Source organism: Artibeus jamaicensis, unplaced genomic scaffold (genome assembly GCF_021234435.1).
Source record: "Artibeus jamaicensis isolate MK-2021 breed Jamaican fruit bat unplaced genomic scaffold, CSHL_Jam_final contig_466, whole genome shotgun sequence".
Taxonomy (NCBI): Eukaryota; Metazoa; Chordata; class Mammalia; order Chiroptera; family Phyllostomidae; genus Artibeus; species Artibeus jamaicensis.
The window spans coordinates 308534-327961 of NW_026521844.1; the positions used below are offsets into that span (position 1 = coordinate 308534).

General features: G+C 37.4%; 1 protein-coding gene across 1 annotated transcript; it reads right to left on the minus strand.

Moving 5' to 3' along the window:
- Positions 1-2337: 2337 nt before the first annotated feature.
- Positions 2338-3912, minus strand: LOC119034542 (protein-L-histidine N-pros-methyltransferase). Its single transcript, XM_037125624.2, is given in 5 exon segments — positions 2338-2672; positions 2675-2736; positions 3255-3273; positions 3305-3555; positions 3557-3912. Coding segments are annotated over 5 exon segments (1023 nt in total).
- Positions 3913-19428: the final 15516 nt, after the last annotated feature.

Here is a 19428-nt window from a genome sequence, read left to right on the forward strand (position 1 = left end):
GTTCTGCAAAAGACTGGCTAATAATCTGGTCCAGATGATAACACATTATACTTTATGCTAAATTCTAAACTGTGGGCTAATGAAGTTTCTGGGGAAAAGGACACGGTCCTGGTATACACTGAGTGTACTGCATTTTTATTTTGGCATTTGCAATTTTCACCTCACAAAATTCCTATGAACCAGTTTTATTTTTACAGAGCTTTGAACTAAACCATTGTGTTCACTGGTCTCATAAATGTTTGATATCTGATTCATCTACTTCTTATTTTTACAGAAACTGTACTGAAAAATGGAAAGCAGTGTTTCAAGTTTTCATTGTATTATAATATAACTTCCAAAATGGCACCTATATGGAGCTGTAAATGGTACTAATTTCTCTCCTCACAGTTTAGGAGGGACATAGCTGGCTTTTTTCTCTCTTCTTCTTTAAAAATATTTCCTCAATTTTTGGAGGATTTTAGCTTTATACATTTTACAAGGTTTGACTTGTGCTTTTAGCTTTCTACCAATGTTTACAGAGTTTCTTAATTTAGAAAACACTAGTCATTTATACTGGAACACTATTTAAAACATGTTTCAAACCTAATAACTCAAAGTTTTTATGATAACATTGTATCATACTATTTTTAAAAAAATAAGGCAAATTTGACAGATTTCATAGTGAATCACTGTATAAATATTAACTTACTTTTTCACATAACTATCGATTCCTCTATCCGTGCATGAATCCATCTGATTTTGAAAATGTTTCAAGTAAATTAATTGCAGCCATCAGTAAACTTTCCTCTAGATACTTCAGAACATGCACTATTGCTGGAGATCAATATTCACTTTGGCTTTTTTCCTTTGATGCAAAATTTACATACTTCAGTGAATTGCACATGTGTTAAGTGTCCATTCACTAATGTCGACATAGCCTGCATCTGTGCAAAGTCTCCGTCAGGGTGTACAGAAACTTCACCACCAGTTCTCTCTCTCAGTCTTCCCTTCCAGTAACTACACCTACTCCATCCCCAGAGTCCATTTCAACTCTGACTTTTTCTAACTTCGTATTTTAGTAGCTAATTATCTTTATTCTTTTTTTATGTCAAAAACATGTTTATTAGCATGATTAAAAACATTTTCTTGAATAATGAAAGAACATCTAAACAGAAAAGAGTACCAGTGGCTAGACCATATAACCTGTATTTGCAACTGAATGAATAACTTTATTGCCAGTCTACACTTGAAAATGATCCATATTTATTGTTTTGATTTGGAATCATGACTATTGGCTGGATCAGGGAAGAGTGCCCACTGCAATTAAGTATAAACAGTATCTTTCCTAACTGGAGTGAAACCTGCATTTTTTAATAAGAATAAAAATCCTCAAAAAATGTTTTTTTAAACATTCCCTTTACACATTGTGGGGGTGACTTTCAAGTCCCCTCATGTGCTACAGATGAGAGTAAACATGACTGAGACATGATGTGATCTGCTTGGGGAAGAGGGGTGGCCAGTTTTCCAGAGGAAAAAGACCTTTAGCAGTGGCCAGTTTCTCAAGGGAAAAGGCGTTGAGCCCCTTCCTCAAAAGGCTTTTATTGGGTTGTGATACACAGGAATACAGGGTGGCAAGGATCAAACAGATAATATTTCAAAGAAATCTGAGGCCTCAGTCTGAGTCAGAGTCTGTCAGGAAGAGTTTTAGGGTTTCTTGCTCGAACCCTTAACATATGAATGAAAGCACTCTTAGCAGAGCAGATTTCACAGGTTTATCGGGAAGTCTTTGTGATGCCAGATTTTTACCAGGACATGCTCTATCAAGGCAAGGAGCTGCACCTCTCCCCATCAGGTATTCAGGCTTAAGGGGATTAGAGCCAGGAAGCACTTCTCCCAGAGAACATGGGGTCTTGGGCTTTGTCAAAGCTGGGGGGCGAGAGTCCATTGGTCCCCCTTTGTTGCAGCCTCCCCTTCCATGATGGCCTCCCAAGTGGTCCTGTATGGCCTAGGTTGCCCCTCCTCTGAGGGATCTTACTCATCAAAGACTTCTGACCATGCTTTGGGGGCAGGGAGGAAACTGAGGCAGCATTTGCTACCAGAGACAAGCCTTTGTCTCCTGTGGCTCACATTCCAGAGGTCACTGACTCCTCCTTAGCCACAGGGAATAGAGTTACAATTCCTAGAACCAGGCAGAGTGGTCCACAACATTGCATTACAAACAAACAATTAGTATTTTAGCTTTTTAAGTTCCTACTTGATATTTAGAATGACAGTCCCCAGAGGTCCCACCCTTCATGTAATGGAGAATGCCAGCCCTCAAGAATGAGGTGGATGCTGAAGACTGTGGCCTCTGCAGGTTTACTCTGGTTTGAGCACAAAGACAGCAACATCTAGCACATGGTAATCATTACACATGTCCCCTTCAAACAGGTACAGAAGTCTGGTGAAAGCTTCAATAACCAAACCCGCTTTCCTGAAAACTTCAGTCGGACTGTTCACTTGTTCCTCCCAGCTCTCTTCCTTGATTTCCAAAATTTCTGATGGTTTCTCCCACTTGCCATCTACGTTTTCTACATTGGGATGAAAGGGTAAGGCCAGGGCCAGGATAGCCCTGCCTTCAGTTGGCTCCCAGACACTTCTGATATCTTCCAACAAAGTCAGGGGCTGATCACAGCAGCCCAGCAATTCAAGAAGCTGATGACATCATGCTGGAACCCTGTATTCTGCCATTCATTTATATTAGACACTCTATTTCTTCTGAAGATGCCATATCATAGTGTAACGGTGGATAAGTGTAATGGTGGGAACTTGAAATCCACCCAACCATTCTTTTGATAATGTTTCTGCAAGCGCTGACTCTGACTAATATGTAGCTTGCAGATGATCAGCATTTTCTATAAGAATCCTAGAAACTAACTTCAAAAGATAGTCCCTGCCCTTCAAGTACCCCAGTTCTGAAAGGTTTGCTGACCTTCATCCATGGATCCAGGATGACATGAAGCTGGCATGATGTGAAGCCAGGGTGAGCAAACCAGGATGATGCACACTAGACCGTCATTTGCCTTATAAGAATGGATTGTGCATGTTCGCATGTAGAGAACTCTTCAGTCCCCTCCCTTGATCTCTTTGTTCTACTCCCCTCTCCCTCCATATAAAAACTCTGCCTCCAGTGAGAGATGAAGGTGGGCTTGGTGACATGAGACCCCCATCTTTCAGGAGCTGGGCTTTGAGATGTGAGGCCCCCATCTTCCAGATGGTGGGCATCTGCGAATCACTTTTTCTGTAGATCAGCACCTGCCTGTGGAGTATTAGCTTTCACAGCAACTGGTTGCAATAGTTTCAGGTATCTCAGTGGTATAATTTTCTTCAAAATGAGGGCTCATGAATTTTGTAACTTCTCCATCTCCAGTACCCCAATTAAGAAATCTATGAGTTTTCCAGTCTGGATGAATTTTAAGCAGTCTCTGAAGTTGATCTGGTGAAAACACAAACATTGAGCCTCTTCCTAGAGACCTATTGACAGATGTTGTACACATAAGCAGAGTAAAAACAGATGACACGGATAAGCGATATAATGATGCGGTTATTTAAGAAGATCTACATTTCTTGACCAAGGTAACACTGAACGAGCACAACCTGGAGTCACTCACACAATTTTTCTCTGTTGCACACATACCACTGGTGGTTCACCTTCCTGCTGCCTGGGGTCGCTTCTGGCCAGCTGGCACAGCTTGTCATGTTCACGTGCAGGGAGTAGGTAAGAAGGCACTGCAGCATTCACATCTTCCACATCAGCCACATGGACTCCAGGTTCAGGCAAAGTTAGCTTGCCAGCATTCTTATTGAGGGTGCAGACCACCCCCAGTGCCTGGGAGAGAAGCAGGATGAGCCTGAGCCTTGCCCAGCTCGGACCTTTGTGCCCAACTTGCCCATCTAGTTCCTGCAGCGACAAGGCTAGAGCAATACTCATGAGCTGAGAGATTTAGTGACATTTCAAATAAAAGTACAAAAAAAAAAAAAAAAAAAAGGTCCATAATGGCAGAGTAAAGACTTCTGAAAATCTAAACAATCAAAAAGAACACTAATAAAAACTGTCAAAACTAAAATTTTCAGAACGCTGAAATTACTAATGCCTTATAAGTATGTGAAAAACAGTTATTAAGCTGAATTTCAGTTTTAAAAAAAGTGAGCTCGAGTTATTTTAATTTGTCCTAATCCTACCCACTCGTTTCTCTCCAGCTCTTCAGTAACGTGGAAAACCAATAACCTTGCAATTATGATTAAAGTTATAAAAACCAGCTTCCAAGAAGCTACAGAACAGATTTCGAGCCTCACAAAACCTTATCCACAAGAATGTCACCACTGGACTTGTTTATCAGCTTGCTGAAAGCTCCTTTATCAGGCGTCTGTCTTCATTCGACCTGACTTCAGGAGCTCACTCTGTGGGAACGCGCCATCCCCGAGGCCCTGTGGCAAGTGATCACAGCTGATTGTTTAGTATCAAAACTGCCTGAGTGTGGCTAACGAGAGGCTGACCAAAATCTTAAAAGCAAAACACTGAGATATAAAATGTCATATTTCTCTGACATATTCCTGGGAAGCTAGAAGGTCATATAAATACAAAGGTCTGTGTGCATGCCCAGAAAGGACACAAGAAAGTCCGAACCTCTCACTTCCAACTGCCTGTGAGGCTCAGCTCAAGAAAATAAAAGCTAAGGCAGAGTTTTTGGGTTTTTTTAAATTTTTTTTTGTTTTATTGATTATGCCATTACATTTGTTCTATTTCCCCCGCTCTGTTCCCCTCGACCCTGCACACCCCTCCCCACCATTCCCCCCCTTTAATTCATGAACACGTGTCTCAAGTTCTTTAGATTCTGTATTTCCCCTACTATTCTTACCCTTCCCCCTCTCTATTTTCTAAGGCAGAGTTTTAAACTCCCTGTCAGACCATTGAAAACATACCCCAGCCCATACATGCAACTGCTCAGCAAAGGCTGGAAAAATTATTGGCTAAGAGCATTTAAGGAAATCTTTAATTATTAACTGACAACTGAACTAATCAAAGACTCCAGTGGCTTTACCTGACAGAAAGAGTCCTTTAAAGTCACTAAACAAACAGAAACAACAGTTAAAGCCACATATCCTGAGAAGAGGTAGAATTTGATTTCCAAATTTTTCACATTATATTATTTAAACAGTTTTTTAAATAAGATGCCAAATGTAATCTACAAGGCATTCGTTAAAAATAACTAACATGTATATTAAAGAAACAAGAAATTTTAAATAGCATAATAGAAAATATCTATGGAATACAAAAAAGAGGGGAAATAAAAAATAAAAGAAAAAATAAGTAAGGCAAGTCCTGGACTAGACCAGATGGCTTCACAGGTGAATTTTTACCCAACATTCAGAGAGAACAAAAACTTCTTCTCAAAGTGTTCCCAAAATTTCAAGAGGAGAGAAGACACCTAAGCTTATTTTATGAGGCCAGCATTATCTTAATTCCAGTTCCACATAAAGTCTCTACAAAGAAAGAAAATTGTAGGCCAATATCCATGATGAACATAGGTGCTACAGTCCTCAAAAAGTATTAGCAAACTTATTCCAACAACATATTAAAAAGATCATGCACCATAATCAAGTGGGATTTATTAGGGGATATAAGGTTGGTATAATAACTATAAATCAATAAATGTGATATACCTTATAAACAAAATGAAGGATAAAAAAAACACGATTATGTCAACAGATGCAGTAAGAGCATATAAAATCCAACACATATTTATGGTAAAAACTCTCAGTAAAGTGGGAATAGAGGGAACAGGGCATCACATAACAAAGACCATGTATGACAAACCCACAGCCGACATCATCCTCAATGGGCAAAAACTACAAGTCTTTCCCTTAAGATCAGAAACAAGACAAGGATGTCCACTTTTCACCAATTTTATTCAACAGAGCACTAAAAATCCTAGAAATCAGATAAGAAAAAATTAAAAAGTAACCAAATTGGAAAGAAAAAGTAAAACTGTCATTGTTACAGATGATGGAGTAATGAATATTGACAACCTTAAAGATTCCACCAAAAAATTACTAAAACTAAGAAATGAATTCAATAAAGTAGCAGGATACAAAATAAATACCCAGAAATCTACTGGACTTTTATAAACCAATAACAAACTATCGGAAATGGAAACTAAGGAAACAATCCCATTAAAAATTGCTTCAAAAAGAATAAGATAAAATACCTAGGAATAAATTTAACCAAGAGTGAAAAAGACCCATAAACTGTAAGACACAGAGGAAAAAACTTTGAAAAAGATATGAATAAGTGGACCCATACACCATGTTCATGGATAGGAAGAATTAACACCATTAAATTTCCATGCTATCCAAAGCAATTAATAGAATCAACAAAATTCTTATCTATATACCAATGGCATATTTCACAGAACTAGAACAAATATTCCAACAATTCATAAGGAACCACAAAAGACCTAGAATAGCCACAGCAATGTTGAGAAAGAACAAAGTTCAAGGAATCACACTACCTCATATCAAACTATACTACAAGGCCATAATAATCAAAATAGCATATTATTGGCATAAAAACAGACATATAGATCAATGGAACAGAATAGAGAGCCCAGAAACAAACCCACACCTTTATAGTCAATTAATATTTGACAAGGAAGGCAAAAATATACAATGATGTAAGAATAGTCTATTCAACAAATGATGTTTGGAAAAATTGGACAGATATATGCAAAATAACTAGACTACCTTCTTACAGCACAAACATTAATAAAATAAACTAAAGACTTAAATGTTAAACTTGAAATCATAAACATGCTAGGAGGAAACATAGGTAGTAAAATCATGGACATTTCTCATAGGTGAAGGAAGTAAGCAGGGAAAAAACCACATCATAGTCATAGACACAGACAACAGCATGGTGATTGCCAGAGGGGCAAGGGAGCAGGTAGATGAAGCTATAGGGGGAATAAATAATAAATGGTGGTAGAAGGACACTTGACTTGGGTGGTAAATACATAACACAACGCACAGATGATGTATTACAGAATTGTACATCAAAAACTTATATAATTTTATTAATTAATAACATCCCCAATAAAATGAACTAACAAGCAAAATAAGAGACAGACTCATAGATGGAGAACAGGATGACAGCTATTGTTAGGGGGTAGAGGGTGGAGGGAACAAGCTAAAAGGAAAAAGGAATCAGACATGGACAACAGTGTGTTGATTACGGGGGGAGCAGAATTTAAGAGAGTTAAATGGTAATGGAAAACGTGTAATAAAAATTTTAAAATTAAATAAATAATTTATAAACCAAAAATGATCAAAATGTCTAACATAAGTTTAACTTTTAGTAATTACATTAAATATAAATAAACTAAACACCAATTCAAAACCAGAAATGAACAATTTTTTAAAATTATTCAACAGTATGCAATCATACAACAGACACACTTGAAGTCAAATAGATTGAAAGTACAAAGATGTAAACATTTATGCAACACAAGCAATACCTACAAAATAGACATTAAAACAAAAATCCTACTTGAAGAATATTTTTGAGTAAAAATGTGTCAGCCCATCAGGACGACATGAAAATTATAACCATGCAGTATATGTACATAATAATAGAGCACCAAAATACATAAAGCAAAAAGTGACAAAATTGAAGGTAGAAGTTGACAACTCAATCATAATAGTTATAACATTTAAGACCCAATTTTCAGTACGCACCAAACAGCAAAGATTAAGAAGGGCATGGAAGACCTGAATTATACTATAAGCCAACTGGATCTAACAGATGAATATAAAATATTCTACAAGCAACAGCAAAATACACATTTTCTCAAGTGCACATGGAACATTCTCCAGTGTAAGCCATTTGTTGTGCCATAAAAGAAGTTTCTTTTTTTTACTGTTCAAGGAGAACTGTCTTCATTTTTTTCTCCACAATTCTCCCCCACCCACCAACCACCATCTTCTACCCTCAATTCTTCCTCGCCTTGGTTTTGTCCATGGGTCCTTTATATATGCTCCTTGAAAACCCTTTTTCTTCTTTACCCTATTACCCTCCTTTCCCTCCCCTCTGGTTACGGTCAGTTTGTTCTTTATTTCCATGTCTCTGATTATATTTTGCTTGTTCGTTTGTTTTGTTGATTATGTTCCACTTATAGGTGAGATTATATGGTATTTATTTTTCACCACCTGGTTTATTTCACTTAGCATAATGCTCTCCGATTCCACCCATGCTGTGGTGAAGGGTAGGAGCTCCTTCTGTCCTTCTGCTGGCCAGTCTCATCTATTATTTGTTTGGCTAAAAAGTTCATTGGGTTTCTACAGTACGCTGGCTCTGATAACTCTTAGTTGTCTTTAACTTCATTAGAAACAAGCGTGTTAGATTGTATTGTGACAGCTGTCATATCAGCATGCATTTAAAAATTCTTACCTAAATTGGTGAAGTTTTATGTAGTCATTTTAATATTGAAGATGGAAGAAAGTAAGCAACATTTTTGGCATATTATGCTTTATTATTTCAAGAAAGGTAAAAATGCAACAGAAATGCAAAAAAAATTGTGCAGCGTATAGAGAAGGTACTGTGACTGATCAAATGTGTCAAAAGTGGTTTGCAAAGTTTCATGCTAGAGATTTCTTTCTGGATGGTGCTCCATGGTCAGTAGAGCAGTTGAAGTTGATAGCAATCAAATTGAGACATTAATTGAGAATGATCAATATTCTACCACATGGGAGATAGCTGACCTACTCAAAATATCCAAATCAATAGTTATTGGTAACAATGAAAACTGTGTGTTTTATTTTATGGGAAAAAAATAACAACATACTTGCACAAAGATGTTTATATCAGGTTCACTCATAATTGTCAAAACATGGAAGCAACTAAGATATTCTTTAATAGATAAGTAGATAAAAATAACTATGGTACATCTAGATAACAAAATATTATTTAGAGTTAACTACATTTTTAAAAGATTTTATTTATTTATTTGTAGAGTGAAGGGAAGGGAAGAAGAAAGAGAAGGAGAGAAACATCAGTGTGTCATTGCTTCTTGAACTCGCCACTGGGGACTTGGTCCACAACTGAGGCATGTGCCCTGACTGGGAATTGAACCAGTGACTCTTTGGTTCATGGCCCATGCTCAATCCGCTGAGCTACACCAGCTGGGGTGAGTTAACTACCTTTTGACCCAGCAATTCCACTGCTGGGGTTATACCCTAAGAATACTGAACCACGAATTCAAAAGAACCTATGTCTTTGAAAAGACAACAAAATGGGCAGATGTTTAGTTTTACTATGAAAAAAGCATCATTAATATAAAAATAAATAAAGGGATATCATTACTATTCTTGAAGAAATTAAAAGGATAATAATGGGGAAATACTAGGAATAATATATTAGAAAACTAGATGACATGAACAAATTTCTAAAAACAAATTATTTATACTGACTCAAGAAGACTTTTAAAAAATCTAAGTGGATTTATAATAACTAAAGTTATTGAAATACTAATAAACTTCCTACAAAAAGTCCAATCCATATAAATTCACTGGTGAATTTACCAAACTTTATAGAAGAGTTAAAGACTATTCTTCACAAACCACGAAAAAAGAAGAGGAAGCACTTCTCAGTTCTATGAGGCTAGGAGTACTTTGATTCAAAACCCAGAAAGACATTCCAAGTAATAACAATGCAGGGCAATATCTCCTATGGATATAAATTTTTTTAAATCTCAAAATAATGCTTGCGAATCTAATCCACTTTAAAAGGACAGAACGACCAAATTTAATTTATTATACTTATTCACATTGGTTTTTAATATATGGAAATTAATCACTGTAAGAGACTATATTAAGACAACAAATAACAAAACTCACATGATCATCTCAACAGATACAGAAAAAGCATTTGACAAGATTCAACACCCTCCCGTAATAAAAATACTCAAAAAAACTAGGAAGAGAAGAAAACTTTTTCACAGTGATAAAGAGCATCACTGAAAATTTAGTAATTCTTATCATATTTAATAATGGAAGACTGGACGCTTCCCTCCTAAGATAAAGAGCAACAAAGATGCTCAACACTTGTACACAACATTATGCTAGAGATTTTTAACAGAGCAATTCAGCAAGAAAATTGTAAAGAGGCATTTAAGAAGCCTCTTAAGCGGAAGAAGCAAAATCACCTCTATTCACAGATTTAGAAAATCCCAAGGATTCAAAAAAATATTAGAACTAAAGAAGTTCAACAAGATTGCATAATACAAGATACATATAGAAATATTTGTATTTTTATATACCGACAAGAAAGAATTCAAAAATAAAATAAACAATTCATTTTACAATATAATCACCAAAAATATTTAAATATTTTGGAATAAATTAACAAAAGCAGCTCAAGATCTATAAATTGAAAAATCACAAACCATCACTGAAAAATCTTAAAGAAGGCTTAAATAAATGGCAAGACAGCCCTTGTACATGAATTAAAAGACTAAATATAAGATAGCAGTACTCCTCAAATTAATCTACAAACTCAATCTGCTCCCTTTCAAAATCCTAGCTACCACACTTTGCATAAATTAACAGGTTCATCTAAATATCATATACAAATGAAAGAAAATATAAGTAATTGAAACAATCTTTTAAAAAGAATAAAATTAGAGGACTCACACTTCTCTTTTTTTGCATCAATGTCACTGTAATTTTGGAATCAAGCAAAAACAACAAAAGTATTAATTTTTGGAATATTAAATTTGTTGTCCTTTTCCTCACACTTCCTATAATGCAAATGTAAATTCATGTTTATCACACATATATTAACATGTATTTTTAGAATTATATGTGCACTTTAAGAAATATTTAGTTTATATTAAAATTTGGGAATAAAAAAAGCCCTGACTACTTATCTCTCACTCTTTTTTCCATAATAGCTGACCCAGTTACTAAATATTCTTACCCAAATTTACAGATAAATGTAATTTAATGCTATGCATCTTCAAAATATTCCTCTGATTTTTTAAAGGTAATAACATCTTATAATCAGATAGATTTAACATTGGCAAATAACATTGTCAGTTAATATAAAAATGAGTTTATTAGTAAAATGATGGCCTATTAACACATATTAAACCAACATATTAGTTTTATATTTTACAGACTGTATCTTCATTGTTTACTTTTAAGAATAAACTCTGTTGGACAAACAATTGTTTGAGAGTCACCACTCTAAGCAAAGAAATTCAAAGACTGACATTTCTGTGTTAGTGAAGTCTAAGATACTGAAAGACAATTAAAATTCTGGAGCTACTAAAGATACTGATATCATCTAGTTAAAGTTCTAATTTCAGGTGATGAAGGTCACAGAGACATTTTCTGCTCAATGTTCTTTTCTTTGTATAATATAGATACACACAATTAATGATTAGTACTGCACACAAATAAATTGTACCTTGCACACAAATAAATTACCCTTCTCTCTCTTTCAATTTCAGTTTTATACTTCTTATTTTTTTTAGTCAATCCAAGTTCTAAGCGAAACTAATTCTGAAAAACATCACATATTTTTTTAAGAAAAAGTGTTGAATGTACTCTTGTAGATATTTTGTAGATATTAGCCCCCCAGAAAGAGCCCTCTGAAAATTTGCTTAGTGCTTAAGTCTAGATAATGCATTCTTAAATACAAGCATATTTCTGTATCTATCTGTTACACATTTAACTGCTAGTACATTTTTATGATGTCATTAACTATTTCAGAATTCACACGTCAGCAACTTTATATCCCATACATGTTTAATGAAAAAAATCAATGAAATTAGACATTGTGACTGACAGACTAACTGGGTGGCATTTTTCCCCCTAATAAAGTTAATCACTGCTTCCAGGAGTAAGTGTATAACTTTTTCTGAATTCAATTTAGTCATGCAGATTTTACAACCTATTTGAACTATTTTGCTGCTGGCAAAAAAAAAAAAAATCTCTTCTTCAAGCCCTGCTGTAAACTGCATTTGGCATCTTTTGAACCATAAAGAAAACATAATTATAAAAGGATATGGCTAAGAAGCTAACAGGTTTCACATCAGTGTTTTTCACATCAATACTAGTTCAGCCAATTCTGTGTAATCTTTACCCAGAAGTAGAGCTAAGTTAGGAATATGTCTTTTGAAGTTAAAGATAAAAGATCATCATTTCCTGCACAGGTATAGATGAAAGGACAAATTACAAGATACCAGAAGAGTTGAGAATGGCATAAAGCTTCAAAGCATTTTGTTGAAAAAAAAAAGTTGGGCAAACATACTCAGTAATTGGTACACAATTCATTTTTTCTCACATTCTTCTACAGCCTCACACATGTCAAGGAAAACAGTTTTATCTGAATTGGCTATGAAACCATTTTACTTTGCTTCAGTTATTTAATGGATGGGACCCGATGGTGGAAGGTTAGGGGAGAGACCTGGGAGGCACTGAATAAGGAGTCTAGGTTGAAACTGGGATGGATTAGTCCAGGTTCTCCAGAGAAACAGAACAAATGTGATGCGTGTGTTTGCATTTACCTGTGTGTATACAAACACAGATTTAATATAAAACATTGACTGGTTACTGCCGTGGTCCGGCCGCAGCGGGTCAAGGAGTCCCACAGGTGAGGGTAGGTGTCGGCGCTGGGTAATAGACGACAACACGCCTCAAAGGACAGTGAAGCTCTGTTCCATTTATTGCAAATACCAGCAGGTTTTTATATTTTTATTTTAGGTAGTGATTAACATTTGCAGTATAACATGATCACTTAAGCAGAAAAAATTAATACAAAGGTAATCAGGAAAAGTACGAAAGTTCCCATAGATTCAGTTATAATAAACAAAGATTATTTTGACCAGGAGAGCTATTAATCAGACAATTAGAAGTATCTTACTGTATATTAAAGTTTCTCAGAATTTGTCATGGGGCAAAAGGATATGCTAGATTGAGATAATAGGGAATTTATTACAAGGCCTTTGTGATGTCTAACTTAGCTATCTATTCTTTTCTGTCTAAAATGTTTCTCTGTGTACTATAAACTCTGACTCTTTAGTAACTGTTTAGTTTGTAATAACAAGCAAGTTTTTTGTTATTTTTTTGCCTGTCTAGTTGATATATATTCTTATTCAAGGTAAAGGAGGGGCTATTACTCTAACAACTATTAGACATATAGGGACTTTATTCTCTGGTCAAGAAACTATTTTGTACAACATGTTTTCCCTTATGGTTAATAATTATATTACCCTGGCTGTCGTACTCCCCTGTATAAGGGAGAGGGGAATCTGTGGGGATTTTTCCATCCTTTCAGGCAGTTCCATGGGGAATACTAATGTTTTCCCCTGAACTGTCCCTTCCTCTTGGGTGATTTTCACAGGAATAAGTAAGTACAGTACAATGTCCATACTCAGTAGCAAGAGTAAAATAATTAAAATAAAACAGCCAATTGTTAACCCATTTTGGATGCCACATTCTCTCTTCTGGGGAGACGAATTCTTTGAACTCGAATCCTCCATGCCCGGACTTTGTCAGACAGCAGGGTTGGAAGAGGATGTGGCAGGTTACAAAGACTAGAATGTCCCAAGATCTCAGTCAGCAAGCTGGAGGTCAAGGAGACCCATTGGTATACAGTCCACCTAAAAGATAGCAGCATCAAGACCCAGAAAGAACCACTGTTTCAGTCTGAGCGTGAAGGGTGGAATAGACCAATGATCCTGCTCTTTCAATCAGAGAAGAGTTCCCGCTTACTTAGCCTTTTTGTGTTATTGAAATATGACACTGACAGGATGAGCCCCACTCCAATTAGGGAAGCAATCTGTTTGCTCAGACTACCAATGTTAATTTCATCCAGAAACATCTGGATGGACCCACCCAGAATGTGTGGGCAAAAAGTCAGGGCACCCTGTGGCCCAGCCAAGTTGACATATGAAATTAATTACCACATAGGCAAAATCGGAGTTAATTATTGAAAAAAAATAAGGAACCTTCGAATGCAGTATTTTCATGTAAATCAGGCAAGTGAATTCTGGTTTTACCCAAGGGAAGGTCATTCTTCAATCATCCTGTACCTACTCCTATCATAAATATATCACATTATGCAACTGCTATATATGTGATTGTTTTATCCATGAATTTAAACCCCCTAAAGCAGAGCCTGTTTGTATCATTTTTCAATGTCCAACACAAAGCTTAGAACTTGTTAAATTTTCAATAAATATTTGTTGAATGAATTGGATTACCAATTATCATCTATAATTTAATTTTTAAAAACTGCAAAGTAGTCATCACACTTTTTCATGCTTTACCTTATCTGAGCATTGTGATCTCAATTCCAATAATAGATAAGTAAAGTATAGAGTTGACAATAGCCAGGAGTTGGAAGAATAAGCACTTGAAACCAGAACTCCTGAATACAAACTATACACTACATTAAATGTAAAAATAATTAGACAATCATGGAGCAAAAAATCACATATATTCTATTTAAGAATTATGTTTTATCCATGTGAAATTGAAGTGTTCAAAATTTATATAACCTGCACAAGATTCTATAGGTGGTAGCTATTAAAACCAGGTTTTCCCCTGAGGTGACTAAACCAATGTAAAATGCCATTATTTATTCTTTAAAACACCCCATGGAGAAATAGAATCTCAGTACATTTAAATCATTTATCTACACCACAAAGACAATTAGCAGGGACTAGATTTTGAAGTCCAAACCTGTTCTCTTTTTTCACTCACTTTAACCTCCACTGAATTTTAACATATACATATAATTTAACAAACAGAAAAAGTGATGGAAATATAGTTAAGAAACTAGATTTACTTTTAATTTAGAGAAATTTTCCCTCTGGGTTGCATATCAATGCTGAAAATTGTGGCATACGTCTAACTCTAAAATGTGTATGAAACCACAAGAACCTGACAGCCCAGGAATCTTGGGAAGAAAAATAAAGCTTAAAGCCTCCCATTTCCTGATTTCAAATTATAATACAGAGTTATAGTAATAAAAACTATGGTATTGGCATAAAAGCACACACAGATCAATGGAACAGGATAGAGAGCTCAGAAATAAACTCACCCAATATTGTCAATTAATGTATGACAAAGGAGCCAAGAATATACAACTGGAAAAGGCCAGTTTGTTCAGTAAATAGTGTTGGAAAAACTCAACAGCAGCAGGCAAAAGAATGAAACTGGACTATTATCTTATACCACACACAAAAATTAAGCCAAAATGGATTAAAGGCTTAACGGCAAAACCAAACGCCATAAAACCTCTAAAAGGAAAACACTTGAGGTGATCTCCTTGACATGTGTCCCGGCTGTGATTTTCTGGATTTGAAACCAAAAACAAAGGCAAAATAATAATAATAATAATAATAATAATAATAATAATAATAAATAAAAATGGGACTACATCATACTAAAAAACATTCTCATAGCAAAGGAAAAAATCTACAAAATAAAAAGTTAACCTACTTAATGGGAGAAATACTGCAAATCATATATCTAATAAGGGGGTTAATATTCAAACTATATGAAGACCTCATACGACTCAATAGAAAAACAAACAGTGCAATTAAAAACTGGTAGACAATCTGAATAGACATTTTTTTCCAAAAAGAAAAGATACACAGGTGTCCAAAAGGTACATGAAAAAATTTTCATTAGGGAAATGCAAATCAAACCCACAAATGAGGTATTACCTCATACCTCTTCAAAGGGATATTACCAAAGATAAGAAATAACAAGTATTAGCAAGGGTGTGGAGAAAAGGGAACCTGCTGGGAGCTGTCTTGCCTGGTTTCAGGGACTGCAGCCTCATTAACTGACAAAAAGGTCCCACGGCCAGGGCTGAGTGAAAAGGCCTTGGGGCCATTAGCCACTAAGGAGATGGAACATTTCCTCCTGACAGGAGCCGTGCTCCTGCCTCCCTCACTTCCCTCTGCTTGGCTTGGGCAGAAGACTGGTTAGCTAATGACAGGTAACATTCCTCATGGGAGGGACAACCTAAGATAGGCACACTGTTGAGAAGTGCCATCAGGGGAGGACTTAGGGGTCTATAGAGAAGGATCGGAAAGACCCTCACCCCTCAGCTTTGTCACAGCCTGAGTCCTCATTCTATCTGTAAAAAGTCTCCTAATCTCCTGGCTGCTTTGCTCTCGCCGCCTGATTCAGCCTGAAAGCAATGTCAAAGGCAGCTTTGCACTGGAACAGATAACTCCCTGGGGTGAATCTGGCCAGAAAAAGAATATACATTGTTTTCTTTGAGGCTTGCTCTGCCCTGTTGGTATGAATCAGACACTTGAGACAAAGCCGACCCTGACCAGAGACAATCCCTGTGTTTCTTCAACTACTATCTGTAAATGATGTCAGTTTCTTTTTTATGACTGTAGCTTTTTGGACATTAATTGATGAGCTTTATATGCATACTATGTATCTCTGTGTGAGCTGAACTCAATAAAGACATAGGGAAGATGTTTGAGACCCTTCTCTTCTGAGAGATTGATCACCTTTCCTCCCCAAGGAGATCATGTCTTGGTAGACTTACTCTCATCCACAACAGCGGGGGGAGCTCTGCGGGCAGAGCCCCACCCCCCACAGAAACCCTTGTGAAGTTGTGAGAATGTAAATTAGTGCAGTCACTGTGGGAAAGAGTATGGAGGTTCTGGTACATAGCAAAATGGGATTTGTCCAACTGCGACTATATAAAACCATAAAACAGAGATTGGTAGGGAAGAATAAAGGTTTTTATTAACAGGGTGCCCAATTTTGGGGAGCTAGAAATTCCCCTACTTCGAGCCATTCTCTTCTGCAAAAAACAAAAATCCACTTATTCCCAAAAGAGACTGAAATCCAAATCCAAGCCCAGAGACCCCCTTCCATTCTTATCTGTATGCAAGGCTGTTACAAAGATGGGTCTCAGTCTCTCTAGCTCTGGGCTCTCTCTCCCTCTGGAGTGTGCAATTGTGAGGCCAGCGTCTCCACTGCCCTGCTCAGATTCCTCCCTCTCCTGGAGCTGGTGCACATTGCAAGATCATTGCAGCCATAGTGCAAAGAGTTAAGTCTTTGGGTCCTGGTCCCCAAGGATGATTGTGCCCTCCCTGAGTGAGCAAGTGTCCCCAGCTCTGGCATCTGTGCACTATCAGGGTATGAGAATGGCAGCAGTCCAGAACTTGCCCCTGTGGTGCAGGGCCACAGCATTCCTCCCACGTTGCCACTGGCAGGGTGCGCATCACAGGTGAACCTGCCCCAGATTGTGTGAGCAGAGAAACACAAGAACTGTGAGTGTGGTCGCCTGTCCTACCCCCTCCCCTCCTACCACGTGGGTCCACCGTTGGTGTGGGCTGTGCATCTGGTGTATGGACTCAACCTCTGTGGGCTGGCTCCTGACTGTACAAGTGAGGTCAAAGTAAAAAGGGAAGGGGCTTCTGTGTGCCCACCATTTTAAATCTTTGGCCAAAATCCTGCATACTCTGGGAGTGTCCAATTCCCAGACAATTCGGGCCAGCGTGAGCATTACCTGTCCCTCCTCCCCCCACCATGACGTTGAAGTGGGTAGGAGGGTCTTCTAGCTGTAGGGGCACCACTTATCTACCCCAGGCAGGGTGTCACCTTATGGTACCTGTGTAGTGATCTCTTCAGTCCACCCCTCCACACACATTTATGCAAGCTGCCTCTGGGTGTGTTGCTTGGTTGTCGGGGCAACAAATGCTGGCCCAGGCCAGCTTATTTACAGTTGCCTAAGGGTGTGGAAAGGCTGTCACAGGGTTTGGGCCCTTCCTGACCCCTCCTAGGGGTCCCTGTGGGAGTACAGGATCTCGCACTGCCTTGGAGTTTCTCCCTCTCCCCAGTGATCTGGGCAGACCCATCTCTTACAGTTCCTCCGAAAAATTAAAAACAAAACCACCATCTGATCCAACAATTTCATTACTAGTATTTACGTGAGGAACAAAAAATATTATCACAAATAAATATATGTGCCCTCATGTTTATAACATTATTTATAATATCCAAGATATAGAAACAACCTAAGGGACTGTTGTAGACCACTCTGCCTGGTTTTAGGAATCGTATCTCGATTCCTTCTGGCTAAGGGTGAGGGACGACCTTTGGAATGTGAGCCACAGAAGACAAAACTTGTCTCTGGTAGCAAACACTGCCTCAGTTTCCTCTCCTTGTCCCCAAAGCTTGGTCGGAAGTCAGAGATGGGTAAGACCCCTCACAGCGAGGGGCAACCTAAGCCAGACTCGATCACTTGGGAGGCCATCATGGAAGGACTCGGGGACTGCAACAAAGAGCAATGGACTCTTGTCCCCCGGCTTTGACAAAGCCCGAGTCCCCATGTTCTTTGGGAGAAGTGCTTCCTGGCTCTACTCCCCTTAAGCCTGAATACCTGATGGGGAGAGGTGCAGCTCCTTGCCTTGCTAGAGCGTGTCCTGGGGAAAAACCTGGCATCCCAAAGACTTGCTGATAAACCTGTGAAATCAGCTCTGCTAAGAGTGCTTTCATTCATATGATAAGGGTTCAAGCAGGAAACCCTAAAACTCTGTTCCTGACAGACTGACTCATAGTAAGCCCTCAGATTTCTTTGAAATGTTTTTTTAAATAGACAAAAAAAATGTACTTGAAAAATAATTAAATAAAAATTTTAAAAAATTAAATAAATAAATTGTATTTTTAAAATTTTATTTTAATTGTTGTTCACGTACAGTTTTCTGTCCTTTACTCCCACCCTTGCCCCACCCTGTATACCTGTGTATTAGAACCCAATAAAAGGCTACGGAGCAGGGGGTTCAGGGCCTTTTTCTACTGGGAGAAACTGGCCGCAGCTAGCCTTTTTCCCCTGAGAAACTGGCCACTGCCCACTTCTCCTCCCCAAGCAGATCACATCATGTCTTGGCCATATTCACTCGTGTCCGTGGAACTTGGGGGAACTTGCAAGAAAGTTGCTCCCACAAGGGACTATTAAAGATAAATGGATAGTGAAAGGAGATATCTATATATCTATCATCTATCTATCTATCTATATGTAGAATATATATATATCTATATTCATATCTATCCATATAGATATCTATAGATATAGAGATAGATAGATATCTACATTATTCAGCAAGAAAAAAAGAATAACATTTTTTTTATTTGTGACAACATAGATGGAACTCAAAAACATTTTGCTGAGACAAATAAGCCCAACAAAGAAAGACAAGTATTGCATGAGCTCTCTTTGATATGGAATCAAAACACAAAATAAAGCAAACAAACAGAAAGCAAAAAGATAATTCAAGCTCAAAGATACAGAAAACAGACTGACGATTGCTGGGGCATGGGGCCAGAGGAAGGTATAAAAGTAAAACAAAACAAAACAATTCCAGCAGC